This window comes from Rhinichthys klamathensis, unplaced genomic scaffold (genome assembly GCF_029890125.1).
Source record: "Rhinichthys klamathensis goyatoka isolate OS25496 unplaced genomic scaffold, OSU_Roscu_1.1 h1tg000687l_1, whole genome shotgun sequence".
In the NCBI taxonomy this organism is placed as follows: domain Eukaryota; kingdom Metazoa; phylum Chordata; class Actinopteri; order Cypriniformes; family Leuciscidae; genus Rhinichthys; species Rhinichthys klamathensis.
Window position 1 is genome coordinate 445,060 of NW_026607115.1, and position 17,143 is coordinate 462,202.

At 38.2% G+C, this 17,143-nt stretch overlaps 1 protein-coding gene across 2 annotated transcripts in view; it reads left to right on the top strand.

The window, feature by feature from the left end:
- Window positions 1-17,143, top strand: part of atrx (ATRX chromatin remodeler) — a 63,574-nt gene that overhangs the window by 27,141 nt on the left and 19,290 nt on the right. For both annotated transcript variants that reach the window (XM_056242012.1, XM_056242013.1), the window contains exons 14-29: window positions 89-188; window positions 280-477; window positions 581-722; window positions 1,696-1,805; window positions 2,382-2,528; window positions 4,184-4,361; window positions 4,523-4,660; window positions 7,786-7,961; window positions 8,122-8,239; window positions 10,613-10,743; window positions 12,194-12,288; window positions 12,377-12,516; window positions 14,540-14,693; window positions 14,783-14,883; window positions 16,543-16,651; window positions 16,738-16,915. In XM_056242012.1, the coding sequence (XP_056097987.1) occupies window positions 89-188; window positions 280-477; window positions 581-722; window positions 1,696-1,805; window positions 2,382-2,528; window positions 4,184-4,361; window positions 4,523-4,660; window positions 7,786-7,961; window positions 8,122-8,239; window positions 10,613-10,743; window positions 12,194-12,288; window positions 12,377-12,516; window positions 14,540-14,693; window positions 14,783-14,883; window positions 16,543-16,651; window positions 16,738-16,915 (2,215 nt within the window). The remainder of the gene's footprint in view (window positions 1-88; window positions 189-279; window positions 478-580; window positions 723-1,695; window positions 1,806-2,381; window positions 2,529-4,183; window positions 4,362-4,522; window positions 4,661-7,785; window positions 7,962-8,121; window positions 8,240-10,612; window positions 10,744-12,193; window positions 12,289-12,376; window positions 12,517-14,539; window positions 14,694-14,782; window positions 14,884-16,542; window positions 16,652-16,737; window positions 16,916-17,143) is intronic.

The window sequence follows — 17,143 nt, forward strand, 5'->3', positions numbered from 1 at the left end:
TTAATGCATTTTTTTTACACCAAATGAGTCTATTACTGTTTGCTGAGGTAAATAAAACTAACCAAACATGTCCTGGTAACACTTGCAGATCGTCCAAGAGAGCAGGCAAAGACGGTGAGAGAAGTTACCAGAAAGAAAAGAAAAAACGACGTCGCATTAAGGTTCAAGACTCCTCATCCAGTGCCAAGGTGCCGTATATTACACATCTATTTCAGCATGATGAATTTACAAGCTGCTGATGTCTTTATGTGAAGGATGTTTGGTTTTTCGCCTCTACAGAGTGGAGAGGAAGGGGATGGGGATGGTGATGGTGACGAGGAAGGGGACGACAAAGGAACACCCAAAAATCGCAAGAAGATCCGCAAGATCCTTAAAGATGACCTTCTGCGGACAGAGACCCGAGATGCCCTGAAGGAGGAAGAGGACAGGAGGAAACGCATCGCTGAGAGGGAGCGCTTGAGGGAGAAACTACGAGAGGTACAAATCTAAGATGCAAATATTTAGGGCTTAGAAACTGTTCCTTTGTATTATAGTTTTCATCTTGTACAGAAAACTCAAAGCTGGGGCTCTTTGGTTTCAGACTATCGTGGTGGAGGAGTCGTCGCAGATCGCGTGTCCCATCACCACTAAACTGGTGCTCGATGAGGACGAGGAGACCAAGGAGCCACTAGTGCAGGTTCACAGGAACCTGGTGACCAAACTCAAACCCCATCAGGTGGATGGTGAGTCGAGCACACGTATATTTTTGGTTATAGCAACTTTTTAGCATTTCTAGTGTGTCCCTGAAAAGGGTTCGCCAAAGTAAATCAATGTTTAAAGTCCTCATCAAATAAAGATTTTCCCTATTTCTTATTAAATGTTACATTTTTTAGCAAGAAAATAACTTTCTCCATCTCTAAATCTGCTTTTTGTTGTTGTTGCTGAAACCAAGGCTGCAATGGGCCCAAAAAAAATTATATACCAAAAAGTCGCAAAATAAATAATATAAATCTTTACCCAGAAATGCATCATGTTTCTGAAGTTAAATGTGTCAACTAGTAATTTTATTTCATTTCATTTTACTTATTATTATTTTTGGGGGGGGGGGGGGTGTGTTTATATTTTTTCATGCATTCATTAGTTTGCGAAATATAAAAAGTTCAGCAAAGTACAAACGTGCTCTAACAGAAAAAGTGATAAAAAGGAAAAAAGAAACATTTCAGTCCATCTTGGACTTTCTTCGGTGCTTTTCAATTTAAATAAACTGCATAAATAGTTCAAGGCACTAATTGGAGACACCGGATAATTGACCAAATAAGTAAGATACAATAAGTGAATAATGTTAATCCAAGGCACATGCCCTCCGGTCTCATCCGAAGCCAGTTATTTTAGCTGCAACAGTATGTTATTTTGCTTGATATTGCAAACTTTTACTTGTATATTATTTTAATTGGTTTTCGTGATCATAAACACTGGTTTATAGCCCTTTTTTTTTTTCTTTTTTCTTTTTTATCAGCGCTTTTTTAACTGCATTTATTCTCTCGTTATTTACCTTTAGCGGCAAATGTATCGAAAATGAGTCTCTGCACATTAACAGAAAACAGCTTGCTTCTGCATAGCTAATTGGTGCAGGACTTTTTGATAGTTAATTAGTTTTAGTCCATCATAGTGTCCTTTTCTAAGTGTAGGACAACATCTTGTGTGTTGTGTCTGCAGGTGTGCAGTTCATGTGGGACTGCTGCTGTGAGTCGGTGAAGAAGGTGGAGAAGTCCTCTGGCTCCGGCTGTATTCTGGCCCACTGCATGGGTCTGGGCAAAACCCTCCAGGTAACTGCTTTTATGTATTTATTTATTTGGTAACACTTTACAATAAGGTTCATTAGTTAACATCATAATGAACTGCACGTAAATAGCATTTATTAAATCTTTGTTAGTGCTATGCTTTTTCAATATTTACTAATACTTTATTAAAATGTTGTTTACATAAGGTTATGCACAGTGAACTAACATGAACAAACTATAAAAAGCTGTATTTGTATTAACTAACATAAACAAAAACAGTAACACATGTATTGCTTATGGTTAATTCATGTTAGTTAATACATTAACTAATACTTTATTAAAATCTTGTTAACAATAGTTAATGCACTGTGAACAAACAATGAACAGCTGTGTTTTTATATAACTAACATTAATAAACAAAAACAGTAACAAGTATTGCTTATGGTTAGTTAATACATTAAATAATGTTTAATAAATGAACCTTATTGTAAAGTGTTACCATTTATTTTTTTATGCCATCTTGTTATAATACCATGCTATGAACAGCTGTAAATGATTGGTTTCGTGATTACGCTGTGGCTGGAGCACGAGTGACTCTGCTGTTCTCTCGGCGTCCTGCAGGTGGTGACGTTTCTCCACACTCTTCTTCTGTGTGAGAAGCTGAACTTCTCCACAGCTCTGGTGGTGTGTCCTCTCAACACTGTGCTCAACTGGCTCAATGAGTTTGAGAAGTGGCAAGAAGGCCTGAAGGACGAGGAGAGTTTAGAGGTAGAGATTTGGTATTGTATCATGTAGATCTTTCCATTTACTCTTTACCGTTGTTTGTTAATCACACGGGTCCATTTGAAACTCCACACAAAGTATGTTGAAGTAGTGTATAATGAATGTTACAAATAAATAAAAATTTTAATTGAAGAGACAAACGGGCGAGTGACGTATGTATGTATGTGAATCGGGGTAAGACAAAAACACATTTTGGAAGGATTGATGATGTTTTGACTCGATATTTAAAGTTAACAATTGCAAGTAGGGCTGGGTGATATGGCCAAAAAAAATTATCACGATAATTTTTTTATATCAGTCGATATCGATAATTATCACGATAAATGTCAAATCTTTATTTCCTTCAAGTTTAAAGGCAGATTTTTGCTCTTAAGTGAAAGCTGTAGAAACCAGAGCGTTAATTGTGGTTTTAAACTACTCTTTATTGTCAGAACATATCATGACAAACACTTGCCAAACACAAGAACATTTGCCAAACACAAGAACATTTGCCAAATCTGAGGTAAAACATCATTTGTAATTTTTCCTTAACAAAATAAATATCTGAATAGAAACATATATTTCTTAGTTTCTGCATGTGCTAATGTGAGATATAAAGTCTTGAAACAGGTTTGTGTTGCCTGACTTTGATGGCACGTATCTTCAGCACAGTTTACAGTGCAGGCTGAAATATTAATATTAACCTTATGTTTTGTATTGAAACGCATATTTGACAGTGAGTAGACAGTAAATCTGCATCCTAACTCAAGCAAATACTACTATGTTAAATTTATGTTCATTAACAAAAACAGTAACATCTGTTAAAAAAATTTAACTACCACATTTTTATTTGGTAAATTGTAATATTCTGAGTTTTATTAAAATGAACCATTGGTCATCCAGCATCATGCATTTTAGATCACGATAACCACAGATAAAGCCAGGCATAGCCAACAGCACCTCACTATCATGGCAAAATGTAACTTTATGGTATTTGTATGAAAAAAGTAGCCTAAATACATTATTAAATACTGTAATTATATTTCATTAGTCATTTAAAACATTGTCTGCATTAATAATATAATACAATCCAATATGTATATCCCACATTTCATGGTGCACTAACCTTACAGTAAATCCATGGTAAATGGATTCAGTTTATATTCTGACTGTATCACAGTGTTTCTCCTGTTTGTCAGCGGTGTTTCATCTGCCTTTAAACTGGTTTAAATCACTGAGACATTTGTGTTCTTCGCTTTTTCAACTGCTTCTCACTGGATCTCGTGAGCGAGACGATCAGAGTAAACGCGTCTGCTCTAGTGAGCTCGCACTGCCGTTTGGACTTTGAGCCGAGCGGATAAATGGTCCGTGAGACGCGCACGGCTCAAATGAGTTTCGTTCCGCTTTTGGCGCATAAACATTATCAAACATTTATCGAACTCTTGATATCGTTTTATCGAGAAAAATTAAATCGCGATAATTATCGTTATCGTTTTATCGCCCAGCCCTAATTGCAAGTGTTGATGCATTTAACACTGGACAAGGGGCAGAAAATGTGAGTCCTGAATCATTGTTTCAAAGATTACTAAAAGAGCACATTCCTTTTCAATGTTGACATTTAATCTCACCCTATGTCGGTGTCTTTCCCCTCTGTGTTTCAGGTGACGGAGCTGGCCACAGTGAAGAGACCTCAGGAGAGAGCGTACGCTTTACAGCGCTGGCAGGAGGACGGCGGCGTCATGATCATAGGCTACGAGATGTACCGCAACCTCACGCAAGGGCGCAACATCAAGAGCAAGAAGCTGAAGGAAACCTTTCAGAAAACACTAGTTGATCCAGGTGAACTTACTGCATTTATGATAAACCTGGAAATATCAGCTGGTAAAAATGTTCAAATTGGGGATTTTCAGTCCTGGAAAAAATCATTGAAGTGAATAAAACTGACATGCTGCTGTAAAATGTTTAATTTACTCTAAAGTTTTCTGTGTTTTGATGCACAGGTCCGGATTTTGTCATCTGTGATGAGGGTCACATCCTGAAGAACGAAGCGTCTGCCGTCTCCAAAGCCATGAACTCCATCAGGACTCGTCGGCGGGTGGTGCTGACGGGAACGCCACTGCAGAACAACCTCATCGAGTGTAAGTCACTCTTTTTGCTTGTGCTTAAGGGTGCGATTGGTAAAATGACGGTTCAGTACATACCCTTGATTTGAAGTCACAATTCGGCATGTTTTCAGTACAGCAGTTTTTTAAAACTGTGGTTTACTGAACAAACTATGGTTCTGTCTTTACATAAAAATGTCTGTCGTTACTGTTGCAACACTCGTCGTACTGCAGTGCTATTGTGGGAAGTATTTCCACTTTTAGATGCAAAATGTGTGTTTTATTGCACTCCATCTGTTTGGCACGCATGCGTGATCCAGTGATCATTCAGTGAAGTCTGTGAAAGATTTCTAACGTTTAAAGATACGGATTGTAAATGTAATGCACTGAGGAAAACAAGTCTCAAATGCATTAAACGGCACACACATCTTGCATGAGGCCAAGCCGCTTTAAACTGTAGGCTGAATTTGATGTATAATGTATGAACTTGAATATAATATAAAGGACAACTCGGATCATTCACTTTTCTCACAGAAGCTCACTCTGCTGCAAACGCATCTGAAAAATAACAAAATACAGTTTATCAATATCATATATACACTATCGTTCCATTATAAGAGAGAAACAGTTTCAAATGATGTTCATAACACAGAAGTTACGTACAAGCAGTGTTTAAAACAATGCTGTATTTGTATGGTACACATGTGCCGAACCTGAAAGGCCCATACCGAAAATTTGACACTTTTATTTAACATATGGTTATCAGCCAATGCCTTTATCTCAAAATTGCCAAATATCAGCTAACATATCGGTTAGGGGTGAAACGGTACATGTATTCGTAATGAACCGAAACGGTACGGGCGTCACGGTTCGGTGCACGAATTTACACGGAGAATACACGGTATAAAAATAAATAAAACTTGCGTGCAAATTAATTAAAGTAATGCGGAACTACTGTTTGATTCGCGGGTTCTTTAGGGACACATAATCTGTCCTATTCGCTTTGGACTAGCGTCGAACTAGACGCGAATTTGACGCTCTATTCACGTTTGGTGTGACCGCATAATGAACAGGCTGCGATGTCAAGATTGCAATGAATGCTGGAGTGTGTGTGTGCGCGCGAGAGAGAGAGGCGCGAGCGCGATCGAACAGTGGAAACATAAAAAACATACTCCATCATTTCATACAGATCATTAAACCTGCAAAGTGTTTACTTATATTTGTGTACACTCGCAATAAAACACAACATTGTGCTTTTGTCACACTGTAAACTTTTGTCAAACTGTAACCTACAACTGTCACCCAACCAAAATCACACACACACACACACTGTTTTAAAGGCACACTGGAATTTTTGGCCACTAGGGTGCGCTCGACCTGTAATTTTCACGTCTAGTGCCCCTAGAGGCCACAAGCGCCGCAGCATTGTCGCAAAAGTCAACAAACTGTCAACTGGTCAACCTCCAGTGTCTTTATGTGTGTGCAGACGGCATTTGATTTGTATGTTGGAGAAAGTTAATCGATTCACTACTGACCAAAATAATAATATAAATATAAGATTAATAATATAAATCCTATAAAGAAAACAAATTGAATAAAAGTAGCATACGCAGAAAACAATGTCTGATCAGGTAAGTCGCATTGACAAGGGTTGCCCAATCCTGCTCCTGCCGATCGTCTGTCCTGCACAGTTCATCTCCAACCCTAATCAAACACACCTGAAGCAAACAATTAACGTCTTCAGGATCTCTTTGCAATGGGTTGGAGATGAAATCGAGTAGTCGGGAAATCGTGTAACAAAACTGATATAACTCACTACATATTTCTGTTATTTGTAGTCTTCAGTTTGTTTTTCCTTTTACACAAATACAAACATATATGAGCTGAAAGGAAAAAAACATTTACATTTGTATACGGCAGTACGTTGTGACTTATATCCGTTTTGTTACACGAATTCGCAGTAAATATTACATTATATATACACTTTTATGCCGATGTTTATTTTAAACTCTCCCTTTTTCTTTTTTTGGTCTCCTCTGACAAAATCTTTGCTTTCTTCGCTTTCTTCCGAGTGGCTGTTGATTCAGCCATGACGACAACATACAGACGCCGGCAATCAAACGCGAGTTGAGCTCTCACGTTAGAATTTGAGGAAGTTGGGGTTGTGGGGGAAGTGACGTATGCCGTAAAACGGTCGAATTTTGTAGTTCTTTTTGTGCTCGGGTTCCTACCCGAAACCCGAAGTTACATAGTGCTAGTAAAAGCGATACAGACACCTTCAGGCTTCGGCAGACGTGTCATTCAACCTATTGTAAGTCGATGTACCATCTCAATGGGTTTTGGTAATATATTATAAAGGTTGAAAAGTTCCACAGTGTGCCTTTAAAAGCAAAACCTATTTATCTAACTTCATTTCAAAACAGTCTGTGGGTCCCATCATCTTTTGGACATTCATCATATTGCATTGGTTTTCGTTTCTTGTCCTCGGAGTAGGAGCACTAATCTGTTTATTTTCAAGTTACACATTCTACATTGATTAAAAAAGAAAATCGAATGTGTTTTTAATGGTAGTATTATTTTATACAGAAATCAATTATTTATAATTCAGATGAGAATAATGTTACATTGTTAATTAATAATGTTAATTAACATTAAGGAAAACAAATATATTGATCTGAAATACAGCAAATTAATTTTAAATTAATTCAGGTACAATTACCAAACATATCGCAAGGTCTTTTTGTCTTTTTATTAATTTAATTAATAAACTAATTATATTAAACTATTGTCAGTGCACTACAAATAAACTGGTTCTATACCTTTATTAATAAAACTTATTTAAAAAATACAATGCCTTCTGCATTTTTGTTTTGATTTTCCCTCCATTGTACCGAAATCGTACCGAACCGTGACGTCTGAACCGAGGTATGAACCTAACCGTGACTTCTGTGTACCGTTCCACCCCTAATATTGGTAGATCATTAGTCATTAATAGCTTAAAGATTGAGCTTCCAAAGGGCCCTAAAAGTTCATTGCTCCTTGACACCCAGAAATTGTTGCAGATTGGAACCGGTGATTGATTTATGCCTCATGGTCAGTGGTTGATGGTTGTGCCATTATAAATAATTTTTGAGTGTAAAAGTGTCATTTTCTCCCCCCAGATCACTGTATGGTGACCTTCATTAAGGAGAACCTGCTGGGATCAGTGAAAGAGTTCAGAAATCGCTTCATCAACCCCATCCAGAACGGCCAGTGTGCCGACTCCACGCTCGTTGATGTCCGTGTCATGAAGAAACGAGCGCACATCCTCTACGAGATGCTGGCGGGATGTGTCCAAGTAAGCCAAATCACCACAGTCAATGAGGGCTTGAATATTGGGCTTTTATTTATCTTAAGTCATGGTTTTACACAATACCGGTCTATAAATGAGTGAAATATTCAGTGCTTGTTCATGGTGAGCAGACTTTTTAAAATCTGTTCTTGTTTTTGTCACACAGAGAAGAGATTACACTGCCCTTACAAAATTCCTCCCACCAAAACACGAGTATGTGTTAGAGATCCGGTTAACACCCCTTCAGTGCAAGCTTTATCGGTACTATCTGGATCACTTTACAGGTACGACTCTACGTCATTCTGTTTATTGCATGTTTGCTCTTGGTTGTTAAAAGCAACTTGAATTAAAAAATTTCCCTATTTATTATCATAGTAAAAGTCTCTGCATTTGTCAGTGTAAATATTCATAATCTTTTATCATCATGAAATTATTTTCCCACCTCTGAAATGACGTTTCTGCTGATGTGACGGACCACGTGAACCTGAAGAAAAAGTGTCTCAGCCCTACATCTGTTTCCTGCTGAATATTCAGTTTCACTCAAAAATGTTGCATTACGAAAGTTAAATGCGTTTCGTGTTAAGTTTTAATCAAGTCAATTGTGTGATCCTGCTCATAAAGTCTGTCAGCTTAAACCCTGAGTCTCCTGAGGTGAGACCAGCTTTTCCCCACCGGCTCTTCTTTTTTCAATGAAGTGGTGTTATAGTTCAGGCCTCGATTGTTCTGAAGCAGCTCTGCATCTGGGAGAGAAAGAGAAAGGCAGCTGGCACCAGGCCGTGAGGCTATCTGAACAAATTCCCACGTCCTTATCTAATGAAGAGCTTGGGGAGAGTTTCCCAGCCGGAGGCTCATTAGTCCGGCTTTCCTCTGAGCCGCTGCTTTGCTCCTGCGCTGCTGTTGTGACTGTGGGTGCAGACCCCCAGAGACCACCAACCAGACACCGTCTTTCCCTTAATGCTTGTGCTTTTGTCCCGGTGGCCTGCTTTACCCAAACCCTGATCCAATTTCATGCTGCATTTAGGTGAACTCGCATTCAGCGTTTTACACTCGCTGCAGTGTTCACAACACTACAGTCTGTGACAGTGTTTGCGATCCCAGATTTGACAGCAATGACTGTACTCTGGCCCCGTGTCTGCCTGGTATTGGGATGCAAAAATTAGATAAGAAAAATAAGTGCTAGAACATTAATTGTATATCATTTGTCTAAAAAAAAAAAAACATAATTAAACACAATTAGAGCCCTATAAATTACGTTTTTTCCCTTTACATTTGTCCGAATTCTCCAATTTTATTCTTCTGGATTCTGTTTGAATGGTTACATTAAATTTTATTAGGCAAAAATCATATCTAATTAATTGAAATATAAAGCTGATACAATTAAGTTTTTAGGGCTCTAAAATCTGTTTTATTTATTTTTTCAAATTCCATTATTTTTTCTGTATTCAGTTCTTAAAGGTTTAATTAAATATTAATAGTCAAAAAGCGTGTCTAGGCAATTGAATTCTTTAAACTTATTAAAGATTTTTATTAACATTTTTACAATAGTAGGGACCTATGAAATTATTTTTATTCCGATACATTTTTTTCAGAAATTCTGTTAACTTCTTTATTTTTTTATTTAATACAAATTTATAATGAAAAATGGTGGTAATCAAATAATAGGCATAAAACATAAATAGTTCAGGCATAAAACATGAACAATTTAATAATATTTTACATTTTATTCAAATAAACATTTAACAATTCTGTTTATTTTTAGGGCAAACAATGGGATGCTACAGAAGTCCACTTTGAATATTAAAACATTGAAGACATTCGTGTGAATTTTTTTAAATCATTTTTATTATTATTACTTTTAGAAGTACATTCTACTTTGCAGAGTTAATGAACACCAGTAAACTGAAACTCTTTGCAAGCTTTTAGGTTAATTAACTCAAACGAACACATCCTATGAGAATAATCAGATATGTATATGCAGGCAAAATATTACAACTGCACAAAATGACTCAAATGCACAAGTTGAAGTTGTGCTTGTCAGAATGTGTATCTCCTGTTGTGGATGCGCTTCTCCTGTAACAACACACTGAAATATGGACAAAGATTTTTCTCATTATAATGTGATGTATAAGACAGATTGGTGCTGCATCTCTTGCACTTAAACTGTATTTTCATCATCATAGTGATTCCAGGCTTCACTGTAGTGTATGCTTTCAAAGCCATTGCTTCACTTTAGTTCTCCGTCATGCTGTCCTTACGGTAACCAATCAGATCTCAAAGTACCGCACAAAGTGCTGCTATGACCAATCAGGAAAAAGAAAAATAGCTTTTCATTTTAATGAAAGATCATCACTGATTGGTACTCGTGCTCATCCCTAGAACACGGGCTTCAGGCGCTGTGCAATATACAGTATGCTAGTGTTTGTTTTTGAACATAGCAGTCATTTGTTTGTTGCAAAGCCTTTCTTGCAAATAATTATTTGGCTTTGTTTTTTTTCTAAGTATCAGTGTGAAAACAGGCAGCATGAGCCTCTCACAGTCCTAAGAGCTTGTTTACCTGCTCAGTTAATCCTCTGGGCTAATCTGAATGCAGGATTTGGGGTGCTCTGGCATGCTGGGATAGAGTCTGTGGGCACTAAACGTCTAAACCCTCTCAACAGGTGTCGGTTCTGCCTTGGAGAGTGGAAGAGGTCGTGCGGGAACCAAACTCTTCCAGGATTTCCAGATGCTCAGCAGAATCTGGACCCATCCGTGGTGCCTCCAGCTGGACTATATCAGTAAAGAAAACAAGGTGAGGGAATAAAGACAAGCGGACTGCAGACTTCTCTGGAAACACAACCTGAGGGAATTTACTTAACGGAGAACTTTCCCTAATATCATCGCTTTCTGTGCACATGCATGACTCCAGACCCAAAAAATGACTAGGGAGCCGCATGATGTTCTTTAGGCCGCACATTACATGGTTCAAGTGACCCAATCCCGAATTTTTCTTCTCCCGTGTGGCACAGATCGGATATGACCCATGAACGTTTAAGCAAGACAAAAGCACATGGATTCCGATATTCTCTGATCGATTTCAGGCCTCATTTACATTAAATAAATCGGATGCATTTGCATCTGCCATGTAAGTGGACATATCGGATATTGGATTTTTTTTGCTGAATTTTAAAGATCGTGCGGAAAGCAGAAGTTTGTGTTATCATTTCTTCTGTGTCCATTGCAAATCGTGTCATTTTTACTTCCTTTTCAGCCTAAGCTTTTCCGGCTCAGTACATGTATCAAAGGTTGTTTCGCCAAGTGTATTGTGTAAATGCAGATATCGTATATGGGGCTGGTCGGGATATGTAAGCTGGTCGTCTAAAAAAAATTTGATTTAGGCGACATATCGGAATTGGGCATCAAGAGTAAATGCGGCCTTAGTTTCCAAAGAATCACTTTTGTACATGCTCAGGTTCACATTTATATCCCAGGTTTATTGTGCTAAGCCATAGAAAACTAGAAAATCCATTAGTTACAGCATTTAAAGGGATAGTTCACCCAATAACGTCATAAATAACTCGCCCTCATTCCATAAGAGTTTGGTTAATCTTCAAACCGTAACTTAATATATTTACACACTATAAGTTTTTTTTTAAATGAAACCTGGACTGTTTCTGTCCCGCCATTGAAAGTCCAGATAACCAAAACATAGAAGATCCAAAAAGGTGTTTAAAAATGAATCCGTATAAGCGGTTTAATCCAAGTCTTACAGAGAGACACTATCACTTTATATGATGAACAGATTTAATCAGGCTTTTATTTACATAAACAAGGATCGACATATATAGCACATCAAGTATGATGAACACTGAAGCTCAATCTTGCGTGAGAACTAGTGATGTTTGTTCTAGTGCATGACACGCAATAACATCAATGTTTACCATATGTGATTTGCACTATGTATGCGTTAATATGTGAATAAAAGACTAAATTACATCTGTTCATCATATAAAATGATCATATCGCTTCACAAGACTTGGATTAAACTGCTTGATTTATGTGGATTCATTTTAACACCTTTTTTGGATCTTCTAAGTTTTGGTTATTTGGACTTTCAGTGGAGGGACCGAAATCTCTCAGGTTTCATTAATGTGTGTTTCGAAAATGAACAAAAATCCTATCAGTTGGAATGACATGATGATGAGTAAATGTTGACGCACATTTGAACTCTTTACTGCTTTTTTCCCCCTCCATACCAACAGGGATACTTCGACGAGGACAGTATGGAGGAGTTCATAGCCTCGGAGACAGAGGAGTCCTCCATGAGTTTGACCTCTGAAGACGAGAAGCCCAAAAGGTTTGAAATGAGCCCTCACTCTTCCTTAGCAATTGTCCTGTTTCCTATCTCTATTATGACTGATCTGGTTTCCTAAACCCCCATACAGGAAGAAGAAACGAGGCAAAGGAAAAGACAAAGGCTCAGACAAGTCTGACAGTGATGAACTGGAAGTGATTAAGGAGTGGAACACCAGCTCTCGTGGAGGAAACCCTGAGGGGAGGAACCGAGCAGAGCCTGTGGAGGAGGGTATGACTGACACTACCACCTCCTCGGATAGGAGTTTAATGGGTTAATTCACCTACAAAATTTAAATTCTGTCAGTATTTACTCTCCCTCATGTTGTTCCAACCCCGTAAGACTTTCGTTCATCTTCGGAACTAAAATTAGGATATTTTTGATGAAATCTGAGAGCTGTCTCACTCCTCCACAGGCTTCAATGTTATTGAAACTTGCCGGGCCAGAAAAGTTAGGAAAGACATCGTTAAAATAGTTTAAGTGACTACAGTGGCTCAAACATAAGTTTATCAAGCGAGAAGAATACTTTTTGTAACAGCGCAGCGCTTCTGGGTTGTACGTCAGAACGTAGGCTCACTATTGGGCGATGCTGGTCATGCGTGTGATGCTGACCAATAGCGAGCCTACGTTCTGACGTACAACACAGAAGCGCTGCGCTGTTACACTACTTGAACTCACTCGAGGCCAACACAGAAGAAAATGAATAGTTGAATAAAGTCGTTATTTTTTCACACAAAAAGTATTCTCGTCGCTTGATAAACTTAAGGTTGAGCCACTGTCGTCACTTGGACTATTTTAACAATGTCTTTAATAACTGTCTGGGCTGGTAGATATCAATTACCTAGCAGCCTATGGAGGAGTGAGACAGCTCTCAGATTTCATCAAAAATATCTTAATTTGTGTTCCGAAGATGAACGAAAGTCTTACGGGGTTGAAACAACATGAGGGAGAGTAATTACTGACAGCATTTTCATTTTTGGGTGAACTAACCCTTTAGGGTCCTTGCACACTAAGTCCAGAATTTTCGTATGCGTTTTTTCGTATTCGTCATTCGGTGGCTCTGAATTGTCAAAACACCATTCAAACTGTTTGGTACGAATGCTAAAAGCGCAGAAAATCGAACCCGATTTTTTTTTTTACGATGGGCGAAAGTTTCCGAGGCAGTGTGTAAACGTTGACAAAACATGAGGTCGTATTTATTTTTTAACATGCGAAAATTTCGGACGTGAATTTCGGACTTGGTGTGCAATGACCTTTAGGCAGTGTTATTATTACTAATAGTGGTTGATTGACTTTATCACTAGCTATGTTTACATGCACCCTAATAATCCGCTAGTATTAGCGGATTCAATTGGACTGAAAAGCCTTCATGTAAACACCTTACTCGATCCAAATTAAATGAATCGGATTGAAAGGGGTGGTTTATTCCTTTTCTAATCCGATCGAGAGAACAGGTAAACACTTGATCGGATTGAAAACCGAAACTGAAAGGACTGCGCATGTGCAATGACGTTGAAATAGCGTAATGACGTGTGGAACAAGCTGTTGTTCCTGTTGAATAAAGGCATATGAATGAGTGTATGACACTCCTTTCACTCAGCGTCTGTGAAGTGTGAACGTCCCACCAGTTCTTGTTCTTTCGGATTCTCATCCACAGACGACGGTTTCATATGCTCATTGTCTCCAAATTATGACCAGAAATGGATATTAAGTCAGCTGTTTAAAATAAAGAACCAATATAGGAGAATAGTTATGCGCAAACAGTGGGAAACTCTGTTTATTTGTGCAGTGTGTGCATGTCAAAAAATCTATCCCCATTTGAAGCTTGTGACATCAACGCGCACATTAACCAAATCACTTTTTTTAGTGTAGTTTGTCATTAAGATTCATCAATCGAAATGCACATCTTTTGTTTTAATCGGACTGAATTCATGTAAACACAGCCACTGACTGCAACTAATGACCCAGGTGATATATTTTTATACAGGTAGTGTGTTGTGTTAATTTAATTTGTGGAATTGCACGTGTGAACTGTTATCAAACTACTTACAATTCACAATTTTTTAGGAGGAAAAAGTAGTTATTCATTAATATCTTGGTAGATTTTTAACCTGACAAGTCACAATAACTTCTGGTCCCTTTTTTTTTTTTTTTTTTTTTTTTTTTTTTTTTGAAAGTTCGGATCTAAGATCCCTGCCGTGCATGTCGTCTGCAAATATAGTCATAACAGTGTGTATCTGTGTGTTTTCCTCAGTTCGGGCCCCGTCAAACTCCGGTCCTGGCAGCCCATCACCGGACTGGTACAAAGAGTTTGTGACCGAGCCAGATTCAGAGGTGCTGGAGCATTCTGGGAAAATGGTTCTGCTTTTTGAGATCCTCCGCATGGCTGAAGACGTGGAAGATAAAGTGTGAGTTGTGTTTTGTCATAGTCGCATCAGCTTCAGGACTCATTGTCTTCAGTGTCATGTGATCATTTATGTAATGATTGTGTGCTCAGGTTGGTGTTCAGCCAGTCTCTCATTTCTCTGGACCTCATCGAGGATTTTCTGGAGTTGGCAGGCAGAGCCAAAGAGGAAGGGAAAGTTTCACCGTACAAAGGTTAGACATGCTGGTATTTAGTTAATTATTCTCTTTCAGCAATGTTTTCCCTCAGCCTTGAGCACACTGCTTTATAAACTCTTTTGTTTTCAGGGTTAGTTTGACATTTATGCCACTCAAAGTCTGCATGCTTTTCATTCTTAATAATCTCTCTTGCAGTTAATGACAGTATGTTTTATGTACGGTTTTGTGCAGTGTACATCATTTTAAATTCTTACCATGTCATGCACAAGAAATTGTCAATGAGTCAATCCATGTTTCCAAAGAAAACAATTCTCAGGTTTGCTTCTCAGTCTTTCAAAATGTTATGTTGTATGTACAAAATGTAACGACTTTGCCTTTTGACTGATGTCACGTGCTAAGTTGTTATTAAATAGCCATTTAAGCATTATGCCTGTATTTTAGGCATGCTAGTATTTCATATATTTAAATATTAATATACACTAATAGATATAAAAAATAAAAATAAAAAAAAGAAATCACCTCTGGACTTTGTCTTGCCGGTGGGATTATAATATAAACTTCTAATATTGTTTATATTCTTTGTTCCTTATTTATGACTCCATATGGTTTGTACAGTGGCCCATGTGTTTATTAGGAGTTTTCTGTTGTATGTTTATGGCCAATCCTACCGTTTTTATTTGAATTATATTTGCTGTAAATTTAACATTTGATTTTAGCAAATAAAAAAGCAAAGTGAGCACTGATCCAGTGAGTGCAAACTGTGGTTACATGCGAAAACTCATCTTATATTTGCGCACACATCTGACACAGATCTGGGTTAAGTGTCTGCAGAAACGCGCAAATATGCGCATGTAAATATAAAGCCTCTGGAATAAGGTCATGGTCCTAATTAAACCCTCACAGCTGTTTTTACTTTCATTTTGAAAATGATTAGGCCTTTTTTATTTTGCAAAAAAATGTTTGCTTAAGGCTTTGTAATTTGTAATGAAAAGATCACAGAGGAATAATTGGAAACATATTGAAATGTTAGGTATGAACATGAGTGTGGGAGGCCACAATATTAGATGCTGAACACGAGTTCTCTAGACTTTGCCACCTATGTAGGGTGCATACTTTCCCCAGAGCTCTTCATATAAAGCACACACCCTACCAGCGTTCCCACGGGTCTTTGAAATCCTTGAAAGTTTGTGAATCAAAAAAAAAAAAAAAAACTCAAGGCCCTGGAAAGTTTTGGAAAATAAACACACATAGATACAGGTCCTTGAAAGTGCTTGAATTTATTTTGTGTAAGAAGTTTTCTGGAAAAAAATTCCATATTATTCTCTCCTTTCCACTAATGTGTTATTTCGCCAACACTTCATGGCCTATGCATACTAGCTTGCTTGATTTACGTTAGTTACACGCATTTACGCCTTACGTTAAGTGTTTCCCGCGTGAGGTGCTTTGTGTTGTACGTTGCCATGACATTCACGTCCGCAAAACTGTAACAATGTATCTTACAAGGTAACATGATGTAACCTTGTGCTCACTTGAAACGTGTCCCCACATTAAGCCCTTGAATTTGAGGGTGTTGGACCTGGAAAGTCCTTGAATTTGAAGTTAACCAAGGTGTGTGAACCCTGCAGGGCCATGACCACTGCAGAAAACCTTTGCTAGAAATGGCTTGTTGACTGGCTATGCTGTTGTTTCTTTAAGGTGAGGGCAAGTGGTTCAGAAACATTGACTACTACCGCCTGGATGGTTCCACGAACGCCTTGACCAGGAAGAAATGGGCAGAGGAGTTCAATGACACCAGTAATGTTCGGTAAAAACACTTTTCCCTTTGGAGTAGCAAGCAGTGGAACCGTTCCTCAGTTTTCCACTAGTGTCAAGCACTCTTGTTCTCCACAGGGGTCGATTGTTCCTCATCTCAACCAGAGCTGGTTCTCTCGGGATCAACTTGGTAGCTGCAAACAGGGTCATCATTTTTGATGCCTCATGGAACCCATCCTACGACGTTCAGAGTATTTTCAGAGTCTATCGCTTTGGTCAAGTGAAGACTGTGTTTGTCTACAGGTTTTTGGCTCAGGTGAGAAAATAGCTCGATATTTGAATGAGTTTATTTGTTGTGTTCATTTCCATGTAGAAATTCACACGTTTATTTACAGACAGGGCTTTTGTATAGAGCAGGGATGGGCAACTTCGGTCCTGGAGGGCCACTGTCCTACAGAGTTTAGCTTCAACCCTAATCAAACACACATGAACAAGCTAATCAAGGTCTTCAGGATTACTAGAAAGTTACAGGTAGGTGATTTTT